Source organism: Camellia sinensis, chromosome 1, assembly GCF_055761805.1.
Source record: "Camellia sinensis isolate YWXY chromosome 1, ASM5576180v1, whole genome shotgun sequence".
Taxonomy (NCBI): domain Eukaryota; kingdom Viridiplantae; phylum Streptophyta; class Magnoliopsida; order Ericales; family Theaceae; genus Camellia; species Camellia sinensis.
This window is the reverse complement of record NC_138961.1, coordinates 167,493,789-167,511,720: the sequence shown is the minus strand read 5'-3', so window position 1 is coordinate 167,511,720 and position 17,932 is coordinate 167,493,789. Positions and strand designations below refer to the sequence as shown.

The window sequence follows — 17,932 nt, the reverse complement described above, 5'->3', positions numbered from 1 at the left end:
TGGGTTTTCCAGAATGTGTTCTTGAGCTCAAATCCGACCTCCAAAGGTTCCAAACTCATAATCTCAGCTCAAACTTCACATATTTGTGTACTAACATGGTACAAACACTAAATTACAACATAATGGAGCTCAATTTCACAAAATAATAACATGCATGGCTCAAATTACACCAAACTCTTTTTCATCATAACACATTCATGTATTCAAAGCTCCTATCCTCATAAATTGTACATGAATGTGATTTATTACTCTCATCTTCAACTTAGATGATACAAATGGTGATCATAACATGAGCTTTAACCAAAACTCTACATGAATCATGTATTTCAAGCTCAAACATGCAAATTCAAAACAATTTCTTGCATGCATGCACATATTGGCTCTCAATTCATCAAAACCAATTCAATTACACTTCAATCCTTACTCTTGATCAATAATCAACTTTGAATACACAAAATCACACATTAAACTCATGGATTTACTCACCTAGGAGCTTCAAACACCCAAGTTCTAGCCAATTCTTGAGTTCAATCTTCAAATTCCCAAGCTTGAGCCAAAAATTGCACAAGTCTCTCCATCTCTCTCTCTATGGCCGGCCCCCTCTGTCTCACAATTGTATAACTCAGATTTTTTTTTAGTTCAATGGAAGTAAGGGAGAGTGTATTAAGGCCCCCACTCGAATAAATATAATAATAATAAATAATTGGGCACTAATTCACCAATTTAATCAACTTAATCTGGTCCGAATCAATTTTTGATTAAATTTCACCGTAGGCTCTAAAAATTATGCCAATCACAATGGCGCAATCAATTTTGGTTTCGGTGGCCGATAAGGCCTTCAATTTAAATTCTGAAGCAGATAATCAAACAGATATTCCTACGGTGAACAGATAGAAATTCAAAATCACACATTTTCACATAATGACACACAAAATCATATTAAACATATAATCAAACTCATAATAAGGACCAATTAGCTAATTACGGAACAGGGTTATCACAATATTTTGACTCTATTCCATCAGTTTTACACTATCGCTATTGCCATCGAATTCTTTTTGAATTTTATTTACAGCGACGGTTATTAACGCGGTTATAGGCTATTTTTGTTATTCAATTAGCAATAATATATAGCTTGAAATTTTTAATGATTTGCTAACCATTAATGGTTGTTTCTCACTTATCCCTGCCCACATTATATATCTATAAAAACACTATTTTATTCTAATGGCTCAATACTCAATAACTGTGAAACGTAAAAGAGTCTTCATTTTCATAATCCCAAAATATCTAAAACACCTTAATTAAAGGGTTCATTACATAAGCCTGTAATACAAAATAGATCCAATATTTCTAGCAAACTAATAGCCCACACCATAATCTAAAAGGTACAAATAAACTTGTCACATGACAATAGTACTCAAATGTATTACTCATGACGCCGTTTTATAAAGGCCTCTATAAAAAATGTTCAAATCGAGAAATGACGTCCATTGTTTGATTAAGAAAGGAATCCCAATTTCATCTGCAAATGGCTGCACAAAATAAAAAACAAAGTCTCATTAAAATCCAAAGTCCTTGTATGAGTAATAGAGACCTGCTATCAATGAACAAAAAAACAAGATACGAACTATATCACCTTTCTAGTCTCATAAGACACCACCTTCGGTGCAGTAAGGTCACGCTTGTTTCCAACTAGAAGCTTGTTTACATTCTCACTTGCATACCGGTCAATTTCGCTTAACCATTGCTTGACATTGTTAAAACTCCCTTGATTAGTCATATCGTAAACAACCTGACAACAAAACCACTAGAATAAGACTAAATCCATACATTAAAAAGCAAACTCAACAAGAAGACAATTCAATGCTTTCAATAATGCCATGTGCACCGCGATAGTAACTGCTACTGATTGTCCTAAAATGTTCTTTTCCAGCAGTATCCCACTGCATGTCCAGAGAAAAGAAGAAAGATGAGAGTTGTTAGCAAGAAAATAGTTTATAGAAAAACAGGGGACACCATGTTGAAGAAAACATCACAATAAATTTTGACTAAAAACAAAATTTTCATATAATTAACATATAATCTCAAGAGTGTGAATTCTCTGGATTTCATTTCGAATAAAGCTATCCTTCAAATTTTTACTGAATTTAAGCATACTTTTATGCAAAATTTCCATCCTACGGCAATGAAATGCTTATATGGCATTCCTTATTTACACAGATTCCCAATCAAACACTAAATCAAAGCTGAAACTGAAATTTACAGCTTTCATAGACAGAACAAACTAATAACGCACTTAAAACTTACAATCTGAAGTTTAATGGTTTTCCTATCCTGCTCAACTGTGCGGATTTTCTGTAGAAGAGAACATAAGAATAATTTACAACTTTACAATCTATGTTAAGGTAATCAGCAACCCAAACCAAGGGAAATAAAAAAGATTGCTTACGAAGTCAACTCCAGTAGTGCTAATGTAACTTTCCAGATATGAATCATTCTGATTACAGAAATGAGAAATATTAATATTGAGAGAGAGAGAGAGTGATTGAAAGACTAAACATAGACTTTTTATTTCAATGACTTAAGCCTTACAATGCTACTCCATTATATAGGAGGTTTATACAATATGATCAGATGGAGGCCACGAGGCCACGAGGCCAAAAACACAAACAAGCAGGCCACGAGGCCACTACATATTTAACTATACATTAATATATATTATATCTATATCAGCATACACTCACCGAAAGCATATGAATTAAATAAAGCATATGAATTAAATAATCACCGAAAGCAGAAAAGGGCTTGATGCATATGGCATCTGATGTGGCTTGATTTTCAACACTCCCCCTCAAGCAACGTTGTAGATGTTAATCATGCCCAATTTGTCCGTCAGATCTTCGAAGTTAACTCGAGCAAGAGCTTTGGTGAGAATGTCAGCTTTTTGACAGTTTGTTGGAGTGTAGCTGACTTGAAAAACTCCCTCTTCAATCTTTTCCTTGATAAAGTGTCGATCTATCTCCACGTGCTTAGTGCGATCATGATGAACAGGATTCTTAGCGATACTGATGGCGGCTTGGTTGTCGCAGTATAAAACCATGGGATGCTCAGATGGAACTCGTAATTCTTCTAACAGTCTGTTCAACCAGATTCCCTCACAGATACCTAGGGCCATAGCACGAAATTCTGCCTCAGCACTACTACGGGCGACCACTGACTGTTTCTTGCTTCGCCATGTAACCGCGTTCCCCCAAACAAATGAACAATAGCCAGAGGTTGATCTCCGATCAGTTACTGAACCTGCCCAATCTGCGTCTGAAAAAATCTCAATTTTTCTATTTGTTGTTCTTTGGAAGAAGAGACCCTTTCCCGGTGTCTTTTTTAGGTACCTCAATATTCTGGTCACAGCAGTCATGTGTTTGTCGGTAGGATTGTTCATGAATTGACTGACCACACTAACAGAGAAGCCGATGTCTGGCCTTGTATGAGAAAGATAAATGAGTTTTCCCACAAGACGTTGATATCTCCCTTTATCACTTGGTGCACTACCGTCACTTTCTTCCAATTTGATAGTTGTGTCCATAGGAGTTTCTGCCGGCTTGCATCCTAGCATCCCTGTTTCATTCAGTAAGTCTAGAACGTATTTACGTTGTGAGACGACTACACCTTTCTTTGACCTAGCAATTTCCATTCCAAGAAAGTACTTAAGATTTCCAAGATCTTTAATCTCAAATTCCTTTGTTAGGAATGTTTTAAGTAAGCCAATTTCCTCTTCATGATCACCTGTTAGAATTATGTCATCCACATAAACAATGATAATTGCCAATTTCCCTCCTAGGGAGTGCTTCACAAATAATGTATGATCGGATTGACATTGAACAAAACCGTACCCTTTTACTGCCTTAGTGAACCGTTCAAACCAGGCCCTGGGAGATTGTTTGAGACCATACAAGGATTTTCGGAGTCTGCAAACTTTGTTGAAATTTGATGTCGTCTCAAGTCCAGCCGGAATGTCCATGTAAACTTCTTCCGCTAAGTCACCATTGAGGAAGGCATTTTTTACATCAAGTTGGTGAAGTGACCAATCGAGATTAGCTGCCAAGGATAAAAGTACACGAACAGTGTTGAGCTTGGCAACCGGAGCAAAGGTTTCTTGATAGTCAATGCCATAGGATTGGGAGAATCCTTTGGCAACCAACCGAGCTTTATAACGTTCCACATTACCATCTGCCTTGTGTTTTACTGTGAAAATCCATTTACATCCAACGGGTTTCTTACCTCTTGGAAGATCAGTAATTTCCCAAGTACCATTCGTTTCCAGAGCCCGAACTTCCTCAATGACTGCTGCCTTCCACTGAGGAGACTTGAAGGCTTCCTGAATATTCCGAGGAATGTGTATCTCCGTGATGCTAGAAGTGAAGGCACGGAACGAAGGTGATAGATTATCATAAGAAATAAAGTTCCCAATGGGATGCTGAGTACATGATCTAACTCCTTTTCTCCAAGCTATGGGCATATTAAGAATACTGTTTTCGAACTCAGAATCAACAGTACTATCTGTGGTAAGAAGATTGTTACCTGGAATGTTGCTTGGATTAGAACCCGGTTCAGCCTCATGGGATTGTTGAGAAAGTGCTCCTTCCTCCATTTCCTCTTGGATGTGTTCATTATCCCGCAAGGCAACAATGAACTCGGAATTTTCGGCAGGTACAGATGGATTCAATGACTCAGGAGGTGTGGGATTTTTGGTGGTGATGGATGGCTCACTAAATGACTCAGGGGTCCAAAATTGATATTCCTGGGTTGGAGTCTCCCCCTGAATATCAATTTTAGGGTAGTAAGACTGGGTTTCAAAAAATGTGACATCCATGGAAGTGTAGAATTTCCTAGTGACCGGAGAGTAACACTTATACCCTTTCTGATGTGACGAATACCCAATGAAGACACACTTGAGCGACCGGGGATCAAGTTTACCTCGATACTGTTGATGGACATGAACAAAGACAGAACACCCGAAAATTTTGGGTGGGATGGTGGAGATGAGGCGAGTAGTGGGAAAGGATTTTAGGAGAAGTTGACAAGGAGTTTGGAATTGTAGTACCTTAGATGGCATCCTATTGATAAGATAGGCAGCTGTAAGAACAGCTTCCCCCCAGAAGAATTGTGGAACATTTGTGGAAAACATGAGTGATCTAGCAACATCTAACAAATGCCGATTTTTCCGTTCAGCGATGCCGTTTTGTTGTGGGGTGTCAACACATGAACTTAAGTGAACTATCCCTTTGTCTGCTAAAAAATCTCCTAGAATTGAGTTGAAATAGTCCCGAGCGTTATCAGACTTTAGAATTTGGATTTTTGACTGGAATTGTGTCTGAATCATAATTTGAAAATTTTTGAAGATTTGGCTCGTTTCAGATTTGTCTTTCATGAGGAAGACCCAGGTTAATCTAGTGTGATCATCTATGAATGTGACAAACCACCTAGTACCAGTTACATTTTTTATTCTGGATGGACCCCAGATATCACTATGAATTAGTGAGAATGGACGAGACGCTTTATAGGATTGAATGGGAAAATGGGACCGTACATGCTTAGAAAATTGACAGATTTCACAATCAAAAGGTTTTGGATTTTTATTAAATAATGAAGGAAATAAATGCTTGAGATACATAACATTAGGATGACCTAAGCGATAGTGCCACAACATAATTGCTCTATCGTTATTTTGACACGAAACCGAAAAAGAACTACCACAAATTGCCGTTTGAGGTTGTTCTTGTGGATAGTGGCGTTCCTTAAGGATGTAGAGTCCAGAGCATTCCTCAGCATTGCCAATCATCTTCCCCGAATCCAAATCCTGAAATTCACAATGAGTGGAGAAAAAATTAGTAACACACCTCTTTTCCTTAGTGAGTTTACTAATTGACAATAAATTACAGTCCAAGTCAGGAACAAGGAGAACAGAGTTGAGAATAAGATTCTTAGACAGCACAACTGAACCTGTACCGGCAACCTTTGATAGTGAACCATCTGCTATTCTGACCGTTAAATTATTTTGACATGAGTTATATGTATCAAAAATCGTTGCATCTCCCGTCATATGATCAGATGCTCCTGAGTCCACAATCCAAGGTTTTTTACGTTTCTTACTAACAGTAAAGGCGTTCAAAGAATTACCTTTGTGAGCCAAGGTTCCGGATCCTATGATGTGGTTGGAAGACGAACCAGATTGTGACTGTAGTAGTTTCTGGAGCATCTCCATTTGCTCCTTGGTGAAAGGGCTTACTTCAGGTTGTGGTGATGGTTCATTTGTACCTACATGATTACCTCGTCCTTCTTTCTCAAGAGGCTGACGTGGTTTCCAATCTACTGGCTTTCCATGAATCTTCCAGCAAGTTTCTCTCGAGTGACCCGGCTTTCTGCAATGATCACACCAAGGCCTACCTCCTTTATTTTTCTGACGGTTGTCGATAGGAGCGAATTGAGTCTTAAGAGCCGAGCTTTCTGCCATATTCAGTTGTTGATGAGATCCCATCATGAGTTTTTTCCGACTTTCTTCGCGACGGACTTCAGAGAATGCCTCTCTAAGGTTAGGGAGCGGTTTTACTCCCATAATTCTTCCTCTGATTTCATCAAGATTTGTGTTCAATCCTAACAAGAATTTAAACACACGCTTCCCTTCGACAATCTTTTTATATAACAGACCATCAGTAACACACTGCCAGTTATGAACCTCAAACGTATCAAGTTGACGCCATAGACGAGTAAGGGTATTGAAATATTCAGTTACCGTAAGATTGTCTTGACGTAAATTGTGGAGGGAGCTTTCAAGCTGGATGATTTCAGATGTGTTTTCCTTGTCTGAAAACGTTTCTTTTGCCATGTCCCAGATCTCTTTGGCAGTATCAAATGACAGAAAATTTTCGCCAATGTCAGTGGTCATAGAGTTGACGAGCCACGACATGACCATATTATTTTCAGCTATCCACCTTTTGTAGGTTGATGCTGTGGTTTCTGGTAGCGCCGAGGCTCCGGTGATGTAGTCATCTTTCTCCTTTCCCCGTATAAACATTAACATGGATTGAGACCATTGCAAATAATTTTGCCCATTCAGTTTATGGGCAGTGATCGGAAGATGAGAGGTTTCCATTTGATGAGAGGATGAAGATGATGAGATGATAATATCAGAAGAAGAGGAGGATGAGTTGATAGTCATTCCGAAAGCTGGACCGTATTTAGTCATGCAATAGAAGGATATATTTGAGTAGAAGAGAAAAATTCGAATATTGACTGAAGAGGCGAAAATGACGAGACAAGATTACACATGCTCTGATACCATGAGAAATATTAATATTGAGAGAGAGAGAGAGTGATTGAAAGACTAAACATAGACTTTTTATTTCAATGACTTAAGCCTTACAATGCTACTCCATTATATAGGAGGTTTATACAATATGATCAGATGGAGGCCACGAGGCCACGAGGCCAAAAACACAAACAAGCAGGCCACGAGGCCACTACATATTTAACTATACATTAATATATATTATATCTATATCAGCATACACTCACCGAAAGCATATGAATTAAATAAAGCATATGAATTAAATAATCACCGAAAGCAGAAAAGGGCTTGATGCATATGGCATCTGATGTGGCTTGATTTTCAACAAGAAATAATAAAAATGGTTAATGAACTTGGCATCTGTCTGGAGGCCACATTTGTCTGGAGACAAGAAAACATTGAAAAATAACACAATCACATCAAAACAACATGGCTAATTAAAGCAATCTTGAAAAAGAAAGAAGGAATAGAAATAGAGGGGGAAAAGAAGAAGAAGCTGTGTAAAAGAGGGAGAACTTACAGCAAACCTCAAAAGGAGACATGATTTGCTAACACCTGAATCTCCAATGAGCAAAAGCTTAAACAGGTAGTTGCTGCAAATAAGCAACCAAAAAAAAAATTAAAGTGGAAATAATGTTTGTATCAAAATGTAGGAAAGTACACAGAAAGAGAAAATAGTTTCTTATAATTTCTCCACAAAAAATAAAAATCAATGTGCAAGACCACCTTGTTCCCACAAGTGAATAAAGTAAATTGAAAGCTTAAGAGACTTATAAAATTATTCATAAATGATAATACACACACACAAGCATTTTGTGTTTCTGGTCATAAATATTACTACCTCTAAAAGTACAAGAGGGTTTCCAATCATTACAACTCTATAGTATTATCTATGCTCATGCAGAAAGGTTGAATAATTAATCAGTTAACAATTTAGAAAGGAAACTGATAAAAGAATAATCCGCCACACTTGCTTGCATGCACAATGAGACAGCAGATGCTCAAATTTACTAGTAACCTCTATGAATGCAATGTCATTGTATATATATAAATTATACATCAAATCACAAACAACTCTCAAGCACCCAGAACACAGATCAAACAGTGTATAAAATTCAACTATATCATTTTTTTTTTCTGGTCATATAAATGCATTACAAAACCATACTCTGAATGTATGACCATTCAGATTCTTTCTTCTTTTTTTTTCATTTTAAGTGAAATTCATAAAGGACATAACAATTAAACTTGACATAATTCAACAAACAAGATCAAAATTCTTTATAAGGGTTAAAGTTGATATGCGTTGATTTGGCCTAGGCAAGCAGATTTATTAAATTTGAGCTGAACCAACTCCTTTTTCTAATTTGTATGTATTATTATTCTTGAGAGTAATCATTAATCAAATTAAGAAGGTAGGTTCAGTTTAACCCCCAATAAGAGGGAATTATTCTTGGAAGCCCATTAGGCTCTGGTTTTGTTTAGTTTGGATAGTTGTAGAAAGAACTAAGCCACCCAATCCAACCCATTCAAAGATCTAATAGCGAAAGTAATAACATAAGCAAGCTAACACGCCTAATCAATTGACAAATAACAATCAATTAACCACAAAACCAAATAATTAAATCTTTAAGACTACTTTCTGAAATGCAACTCAGAATTGAAAACTATGTAAAGAATTTGGGGGAAATGAACACAAAAAGAAAATCACAACACTAGAAACTAGTCCACAAAATATATTTGAAGTACGCAGATTAAATTGGAAAAGAAGAAAAGAAGCCCCATGTGCTTGCAAAACCAGATTTGCAAATATCTACTCATCACAAGATTTGGTTCTCTTAGGCTACTCTGACTCTATCAGATTGGACGAAACAGCTAAAGTTATCGCAAAAAGATTTAGTTCTTGTAATCCAATGTTACACGCACAATATTAAGTCACTTCTTCATCCATTTATTTTTATATTTTTTTATCACATTTTTTTGCTTATATCACCTATACTTGGCTACTCTGACTCAGTTTACCTCTTTACTTATATCACCTAAAGTTTTGTTTACCTCTTTGTTACACGCACAAGATTTGGTTCTCTTAGGCTGCTCTGACTCTGTTTACCTCTTTGCTTATATCACCTGTAATTTAAAATTGTGCATAAAAAATATAGTATTAAGTCGTCATTTTTAGGTTAAAAACAAGCAAGCCAACGGAAAAAAAAAAATCATACAAATGTATTAATAAATAAGAAATTAATAAAACGAAAACACTCACCAATATATTAACATGTTTCAACTTATTTTGTTATTTATTTCAGAATAGGTGAAAATTTTATTATACAATAATGGTTAGGTAAGGTTTGCTCCATTCTATCATCACCATTTATTATTTAATTACAAAAATTCTGTCAAATAAATGAGATTCATGCATTTAATGAGTTATGTTTGATTCATTGATTTATTAAATTTAAATTTTTCCTATTGTTATGTTCATATAGCATTAATGGTAATCAAGATAACAGTTAATATGATCGCTTTATTTATTACTTTTTTTAATAAATATTTTTATTTTTATTTTTATTTTATCGGTAACAGATGATCTATAAAAGAAAAGGAAATGGCCAAATACAATAATTGTTTCTTTCTAGGGCCAAAATAATAGTGGTGAATAAATAGTTACTTTTTTGACAGGAAGGTTTGGTCATTGACCCATTGTTGAGAGCATCATACCAGCATCAACAATTCTACTTACCCCCAAAAAATATTCAATGTAGTTATGGCCACACAATTTATCACAAAATTGGACACAACTTTTTAAAATTGAACATTTTTTGAAATTTATAGAATAATTCTAAGTCCACACAATTTTATCACAGAATTTGACACAACTTTTTCATAGGAGATGTGACCATTAAATGTGTGAGTCCCACCTCCATATGAAAGAAGTTTTGTTTGATTATGTGATCGGATTATGTGCACGTAAAATAATTGATCAGAATGAGAACTCACCAGTAGGGTCCGCATTGACTAAACTAATGAGCTGCAAAGAGACTTTTTGTCCAAGGAACTCATGAACATTTTCAAGAGTGGAAGGATTGAAGTCATTGAAATCCAAAACATTATTTTGCTGTAAGTATGCCCAGGCCAAGTTCCCCAATAACCTGTTCTTCTAAGAATAGTCTTCACTTTAATGTTGAGGCATTTCAATCTGTTCTTCAATTCTACCAGATCTCTGCAATAAAATGAAGATGTATACTCAAAGATTTGTCTTGGTCACCAAGTAATTAAAGAGAGTATTCAAGATGTCAAACCTATGTTACATGGACTCGGATACGGGTGTCGGGTGCGGGTATGTATCTAGAGGTCGGACTCATCAAATCATAAATTTAAGGATACGCGGACTCTGCAAAAAAATGTCATATTTTTATATTTTTAATCTAATATGTGAGATAAAATGGTATTATATGTAACTTATAGTGTCAAAATGACATTTATAGCAATTATATAACAATATATACATATAATAATAGTGTTATATACAATTATATAAGAAGTATCCGTTGAAAAGTATCCGACACATATCCCATACCCTTGTCCGAGTGTCGGGTGTCCGACACGGGTATTTGATTTAATTTGAAGAGTCCATGTAACATAGTGTCAAACTATAACTATTAGGCTAAATGGGAAAGAGAAAACAGAGGGGGGAAAAAAGGTTCTTTTATTAGGATAATTGTAGAACTAAAACCCTTACCATGAAGATTCAAGAAGCTACTAAAACGTTATTTTAAATTCATCACGACAAAGATCTCAAAAAAAGGCTTGAAATCCATTTGTAAACTATGAAATCTAAATTTGAACTAGTTCCTTGAATTAAGAGTGCCAAATCATTTAATTTCCTATCCATTAAATCCAAACACAACTTATTTCAAATGCCACGAAAACCAAAAAGGCATTCTTTCCAAATGCTATGAAAATCACACCAGTCATCCATACACAAAAGTTGCATTTCCAAATTCTCCTAATTATTGCCAACAAAATTCGTGTCAGATCAACAGCTATATCTATGGTGATAGAGAAGGTCAGATTTGAAGAAATGTGTGTACCTTGTAGAGTTCAACTAGCACGTTGTCAAGAGATTCCTGAGATTCAAGGGAGCATAGATAGCGGAAAGATGGAAAATTGAGCTTTCATTTATCATTTTTAGAAAATATGCATAAAATTCAAACAATATCAATGCCCAAATCTTTAACCCACAATAGTACAATCAAGGTTTGGCTTAAAGCCATTCTCCTAGAAAACTGATCTTTAACCCACCATTTATTGATTTATCATATAAAATTCACCAAATTTATGTTGGTTCAAAATGGGAACAATTTTAATCCACCTATGTATAAAACTTATTGCTTAAAGACAAAGGAAAGTATGGGAAGAATTTATTAATCCACCCATGCTATCATCAAGACAATGGATTGAAGTGAGAGAAACAAGTAGATATCAGCAAATATCAACAATCAATCTAATCTATTAATAGTTCTTCTCCCTCTTCCAAAATCCTATGAGCTTGTTTTCTAAATTTTTGATTTGATTATAAGAACAGCTGATGGCATTCATGAAGTACCATCAGCAATGTAATTTTTTTAAAGGGGTTTCAAAACCTCTTCACTGCAACAAGGATTGCCATGTCCAATTTTAGCAATCCATCACTAGCATTTGAACCCTTGAACTGAGGTGCATGGGGTCATACTCAAGACCAACAGGCTCAAGGAGGGCTAGTATGGATTCGTATGTCCAAACTGCAATAAATAGGATTGTTCATTCAAATTCAACAGTTCATTGATGGTTATAACTGTGCTCATAATAATAAGAACAAGGGCAAGAAGAAAATACCATTACAATGCGAAACTGTATAGCATCATCAACCCTAGAAATTGAATAGCAATTGCTTTGCCTCAAGTATTTATATTCATTTGCACTTTTCAAATTCAACGTCTCTATGTTACAAAGCAACAAAGTGTAAAAGAATAATAAATACATTAAAAAAAATGGGGAAAAGGTGTAACATAGAGTACAAAATAAAGGTTGAAAAACTAGGCTAGCATGTGACCTTGTTATGCACATATGCACAAATTTGACACAAACTAGGATATATCAGAGATTACAATATGGAGCAATCAAATTCATGCCTCTCTATCTCTCTCTCTCTCTCTCTATATATATATATATATATATTGTGTGAGAGTGTGGAAATTTTGGGTAAACTAAACCAACAAGGGTTCCATTTGATCTTTGCAAAGTCAAAAAAATCCAAATTCCAAAATGGCAGTGTTCCCTATGAGACAGCATTAATAATTTCACATAAACTCAAGTTGATAATGTTGTAATTTCACATTAACAATTGATTCAACACGACCAAGAACCAAAATTCATATATTAATTGATATAATCAATAAGCTATAATGCATATATAGGTAGATAGGTTAGTACCAGCTGTGTAAGTGCTTGTGGAGGTTGATGGTGTACTCCCTAGTCACCACCTCTTTGTTTTTTCCCTTCATCTTCTCCTCCTTAGCCAGATCAGAAGGTGTTTAGGTGGAAATGTGGAGCTCTGAGTGTGTTCTATTCTGGATTTTGGGGCTGCAGCCTGATCTCCAATTGACCTATGATGGTGGCAGCTCTGTTTTATTTTCCTATTTTTTGGTGGCTGCTATTGGGTTTGGGGGCTGCAGCCTGTTTTTTGGTTGCAACCAGGACATGAGAAGTAATGATCAAATAAATCAATACGTTTTTTTAGTACTTCCTAGTTTAAAAACTCAACCATAGAATAGAGTGAGACTTCACAAAGCATGCAATTTTGTTTCTAGAAGCTGTATATTATGGAAGGAAAAAAGGTCTAAAACTCACCTCTCTCTATGGAAAACAAAAGGCTTAGAATGAAATCCAATTGGAGGTTAAGCTGGACTTTTTCACATCTAACCAATGAAATTAAAGTCATTTTTGCTGGATCTTCCCTAAGACAAGTGTGACCTTAACTATGTTATCTGGCTACCTAGAACCACTTTGTTGTGCATCTAACCAATGAAAGTAAAGTCATTTTGGGTTTGTATGATGGTTGCTAAACTAGTAAAAATGGTGGAATGTTTCAAAGTTCTTCGTTAGTTGTGTATTTGGATTCAACAAAAAAGGGGCATAATTCAGTGTTGAATTTTCTCTAATCACATTATTAGGCCAAGAAAACTATACAAGTGTACAAGCATTAAAATAATGAACATCAATTTTCTCAAAAATAAATAAATAAATAAACTAAAACAAAATGAAATATAACAATAAAGAAAAATCTTGTTGTGGCATTTTATCAAACACATACAGGACACATGAATGTGTGTAGCATCAACAACTAAAATACAAAAATTCAAAAATCCACATTTAAACCAACCAAATTGTAACATTCCAATAGCAACTTAGTAACAATAACACTTAATCATCACACCATGATCTTCACATTCCAATTCCCAATACTGAATTGTTAATTATAGTAACAGAAATCACCACACAAAACACGAAACACAACCATATAAATCATAATAGTGGCTTGAAAACAATTCTGTGTTTGTATTAATGCTAATGATCCTAAAAGGAAGTTTTAACAACTAATCATAGTTGTCAAATCGGGATTCGTATCGTGAATCGAAATGGTCTTGTACCGAATCGCGAATCGAATCGAATCGTGAATCGTAAAGATTCGGTCACTTTTTTTAAATTACTTAAAAACATATATCCATACATTTAGATGTTAAATATATCTTATGAATATAAAATATTTAGACTTAAATCAATAAAAATGTTATTTTGAATAATAATCACGTAGTTTAATAGGTAAGAAGTTAACAAAGGTTCCTATGTAAGATCACCATATTATCTTTTTTCTTTTTTAGATATTTCTTATCAACCATTTTTAATAAAGATGTAATATCACCATCTTGCCTTTTTTCTTTTTTAGATATTTCTTATCAGCCATTTTTAATAAAGATAGTAACCAAATAGACAAACTATCAATTTCCAAAGTAACAATAATTAACAACAATGTTGATATTTTGACAATAAGCATATATACTTTTCTAAGTAACAGTGAGCAAATAATAAGAAGGAATTATTTAAAATCTTTTATTTTAAAGCCTAAAACATTTTAAAAAGTATAACTGACCTCACACATGTAATATTCAATTTAATAAAATAGTAATAGATAATTCATAGTATGACTTTAATCTTAAACATCTTTAGAAGATATATTATGATTTTTTAAAAAGAAAAAAAATGGGAAGAAAGGTTAAAAATATGTTGGGTCTGATTGAATCTAACTGGATCTTAAAAATAGGTATGACTTTAATCTTAAACATCTTTAGAAGATATATTATGATTTTTTAAAAAGAAAAAAAATGAGAAGAAAGGTTAAAAATATGTTGGGTCTGATTGAATCTAACTGGATCTTATTAAAAACTCCATGATCACTAAAATAACAATAAATCATGTATATATGTTGGTTATTTTGGTATTAAACGCTATTAAAAGTTGTATTATGCCATTTTCACTAAAAAGATGGAGAAAAAAAAGAGTCGAAAATATGTCGTATACAATAATTTCAAAAATTGCATGAATCGTAAAAAGTGAATCGAATCGTGAATCGATTATGAATCGTGCGATTCACTAGAGATTCACTTCCAAAATAGATTCACCCATAGATTCGTATCGATTTTTCAAAAATTGCGAATCGAATCGTGAATCGTAAGATTCTGATAACAGAGCAACTAATATACAAAATCCAACAAACCCACATCTAAACCAACCTAATTCTAACAGTCCAACACCAACTTAGTAACAATAAAACTAAATCATCACACTGTGATCTTCACATTTCAATTCTCAATAATGAATTGTTAATTAAAGTAAACAGAGCATATTGTGGGCATGAAAAATCAAGGAGATCATATAGAATGATGAGAAAATTACCATGAAAGACGACAAAAGGAAGAGAATATGTGCTTGTTAGTGTACAGGTCAACGTGAAGATGATTAAAATTTTTGGAACTGGTTTAGAAGCCATTGATTATGGTAAAAGGAACACAAAAACCAAAGAAAATCCAAGATTTTAACATGAAATCATAGCAAAAATTTAGGGTTTTTATGGTCCCTGAAAGATTGGGAGTTGTATGAATTCTGGGTTGGGTTTATTTTGAAGCATACATGAGAAACACTGATAGAGGATGACATATATAGATTATTCATTTATGGATTTGGTTGGTATGTCGGTACATTATGAGAGTGTTTGGAGAGAGAGAGAGAGAGAGCAAACTGACCTGAAATCAGGAACCGTTGATGCATCAGTCGATACACCGATGGAGGATGAACCGTCGATACACCGGTGGGCTGTAGCTTGTGAAATCAAGAAGCCTCTGTGACTTCTTGGCGCTACTTCGTGAAAGTATAAACAGACTAGGGCACAAGAAGTATAGATAGATCGACTTAGAGTTGAACCCTTTTTTTTGGGACTGAAATTCTGAGCGCTAAATTAGAAATTTTTTGGCTCCATATTTGTTTGACCTATTGTAGCGGTTGAGTTGTAAACGTAACTAAAAAAATATGTATAGCAGCAGTTTAGAAAATAAATGCGACTAAAAACTTAAGTTTTAATTGCGGTTAAAGCCCATCACAATAACCACTTTATAGCTGCATTTTTTGAGGCGCTGTTATAAAAAACGCTACTATAGCTTGATTTTCTTGTAGTGCCATAATCCCCAAAATTAAAGCAATACGGGCATACCATGCCTAAAACATTACAAATTTTATAAATCGAAGTCAACACGCACTCAGTTATGAATCAAAATTAGGAAAAATCAACATCTAACAATCAAAATAAATTAGGGTAAACAACACATACCTAAACTAGTAATGGCGTTCACAATATGATAGTGAAATTGATGAAGAAACCCTAGTTCAATCCAATCAACCACGGTGAGAGAGAACATAAATATAAAGAGAGAGAAAGAGAGAGATGCGAATACTGGTGTTAGTCAACTAAAATGAAACGACGGAGGGATGTAAAATATCTAGGGGCATTTATGACTTTTTACAATTTTTGTTACGTCCGTTGAATATTGCACTCTGGTATGAAGTATAGGGGGTTTAACGCTATGTTTGGTAACTTAGAAGAGAAAAGAAAAGAAATGATTACTTAAGTAATAAGAGAAAAGAAAAGAAAAGAAATGATTGTAATTTCTCTCCTTTTTGTTTGGATAAGTAAGAAATAAAAGAAAAGAAATGATTGTGATTTCTCTCCTTCTTGTTTGGTTAGATTTCATTAAGAGAAAAGAAAAGAAATTATTTTATGTTATATTACCAAAATAACCTTTTTATATTTTCAATCATTTTATTTCTTTTATTTTTATAGGGGTAAAATTGGTATTATAAAAATATAAACATTTGTGGATTTCTTTTCTCTCCCAATCTCTCCACTTTTGGGAAGATTGAAAATAAGGGTTATGAGAGAAATGAGTTTCTCTCCATTTCTCTCTATTTCTTCCCATTTCTCTCCACTTAAGATAACCAAACAAGGAAGAGAAATACATTTCTCTCTATTTCTTTTCTTTTCTCTCCAAATCACTCAATCCAAACACAGTGTAAGTGTTACAAATAAAACTATAGGGGGGCTCCATGTTTTTGAGGCAAACCACATGGGGTTAAATTATAATTTACCCTAATAATAATAATAATATATAACAAAAAATAGTACATGTTTGAATTTATAATTTTTTTTACCAATATTTTACTATTTTAATTCTATTTAGATCAGTAGATATTAGATTATCATGTAAAAGTATAATTTAAATATACAATATGAAGAAATTTTTTTATCTTTAATCACTAAAATTGAGAAATATATATATATATATATATATATCAAAAATTGAAAAATAGATTTAAAAAATAAAACCACCGAAAGTGGTTCTTGTTTAGAATTTTGACATCTTGCCTTAGTTATTAAAGTATCATGTAAAATATTATAGATCATAAAACATAATTTTAAAAAAAAAAATGTGTGAGATAACTTACGAATTTTTGAGATGCAACACAAATCTCTATTTTAAAAATGCATTCGCTTTGCTCTATTTAGATTCAAACGAATACATATAATTTTAAAATACAACCAAAATTATTCATAGTGGTTTAATCCATGGAGAATTATAAATATTATGTATATCATGTATAGAAGTAGACACATGAAATAAGAAAGAGTAATTATTTTTTGTTCTTCAATCATCATCAATATAAAAAATTAGGAGACAGTTTTTTTTTTTTTTTTTATCCATGATTTGGAGTCACTATGCATATTAAGCGCATTTTGAGGCGCTCTTCATATTTTTTTAATAATTTAAATTATTCATTTTTAAAAAAATATTATGTAGAATATTTTTATAAAAAATTAAAGCGCACTCGGTTTATAAATCTAATTTTGAGTTTTCTTTGTCTAAAAGTCCACACTCTAAAAGCTAGTTTTTTGGCCTTTTTTTAGCTTTTTTTGAAAAAAATATGTAAAAAAAATAG

At 33.8% G+C, this 17,932-nt stretch overlaps 1 protein-coding gene across 23 annotated transcripts; it reads right to left on the bottom strand.

Moving 5' to 3' along the window:
* Window positions 1-1,249: 1,249 nt before the first annotated feature.
* LOC114291234 (GTP-binding protein YPTM2-like) lies at window positions 1,250-15,963 on the bottom strand. 23 transcript variants are annotated; one of them, XM_082888706.1, is made up of 13 exons: window positions 15,688-15,963; window positions 12,821-13,063; window positions 12,224-12,327; window positions 11,000-11,475; window positions 10,346-10,647; window positions 9,404-9,475; window positions 7,869-7,941; window positions 7,682-7,729; window positions 2,453-2,514; window positions 2,311-2,358; window positions 1,892-1,946; window positions 1,640-1,795; window positions 1,250-1,535 (listed from the first exon to the last, which is right to left on the bottom strand). In XM_082888706.1, the coding sequence occupies exons 8-13, from the start codon at window positions 7,706-7,708 to the stop codon at window positions 1,434-1,436; spliced, it is 450 nt and encodes a 149-aa protein (XP_082744832.1). In that variant the 5' UTR covers window positions 7,709-7,729; window positions 7,869-7,941; window positions 9,404-9,475; window positions 10,346-10,647; window positions 11,000-11,475; window positions 12,224-12,327; window positions 12,821-13,063; window positions 15,688-15,963; the 3' UTR covers window positions 1,250-1,433. The 23 variants fall into 23 exon arrangements, 20 of the variants coding, with proteins under 20 accessions (XP_082744832.1, XP_082744840.1, XP_082744838.1 ...); XM_082888714.1 differs by having other exon boundaries at window positions 10,346-10,568; window positions 11,440-11,475; window positions 15,688-15,962; XM_082888712.1 differs by lacking the exon at window positions 12,224-12,327.
* Between the last annotated feature and the right edge of the window lie 1,969 nt (window positions 15,964-17,932).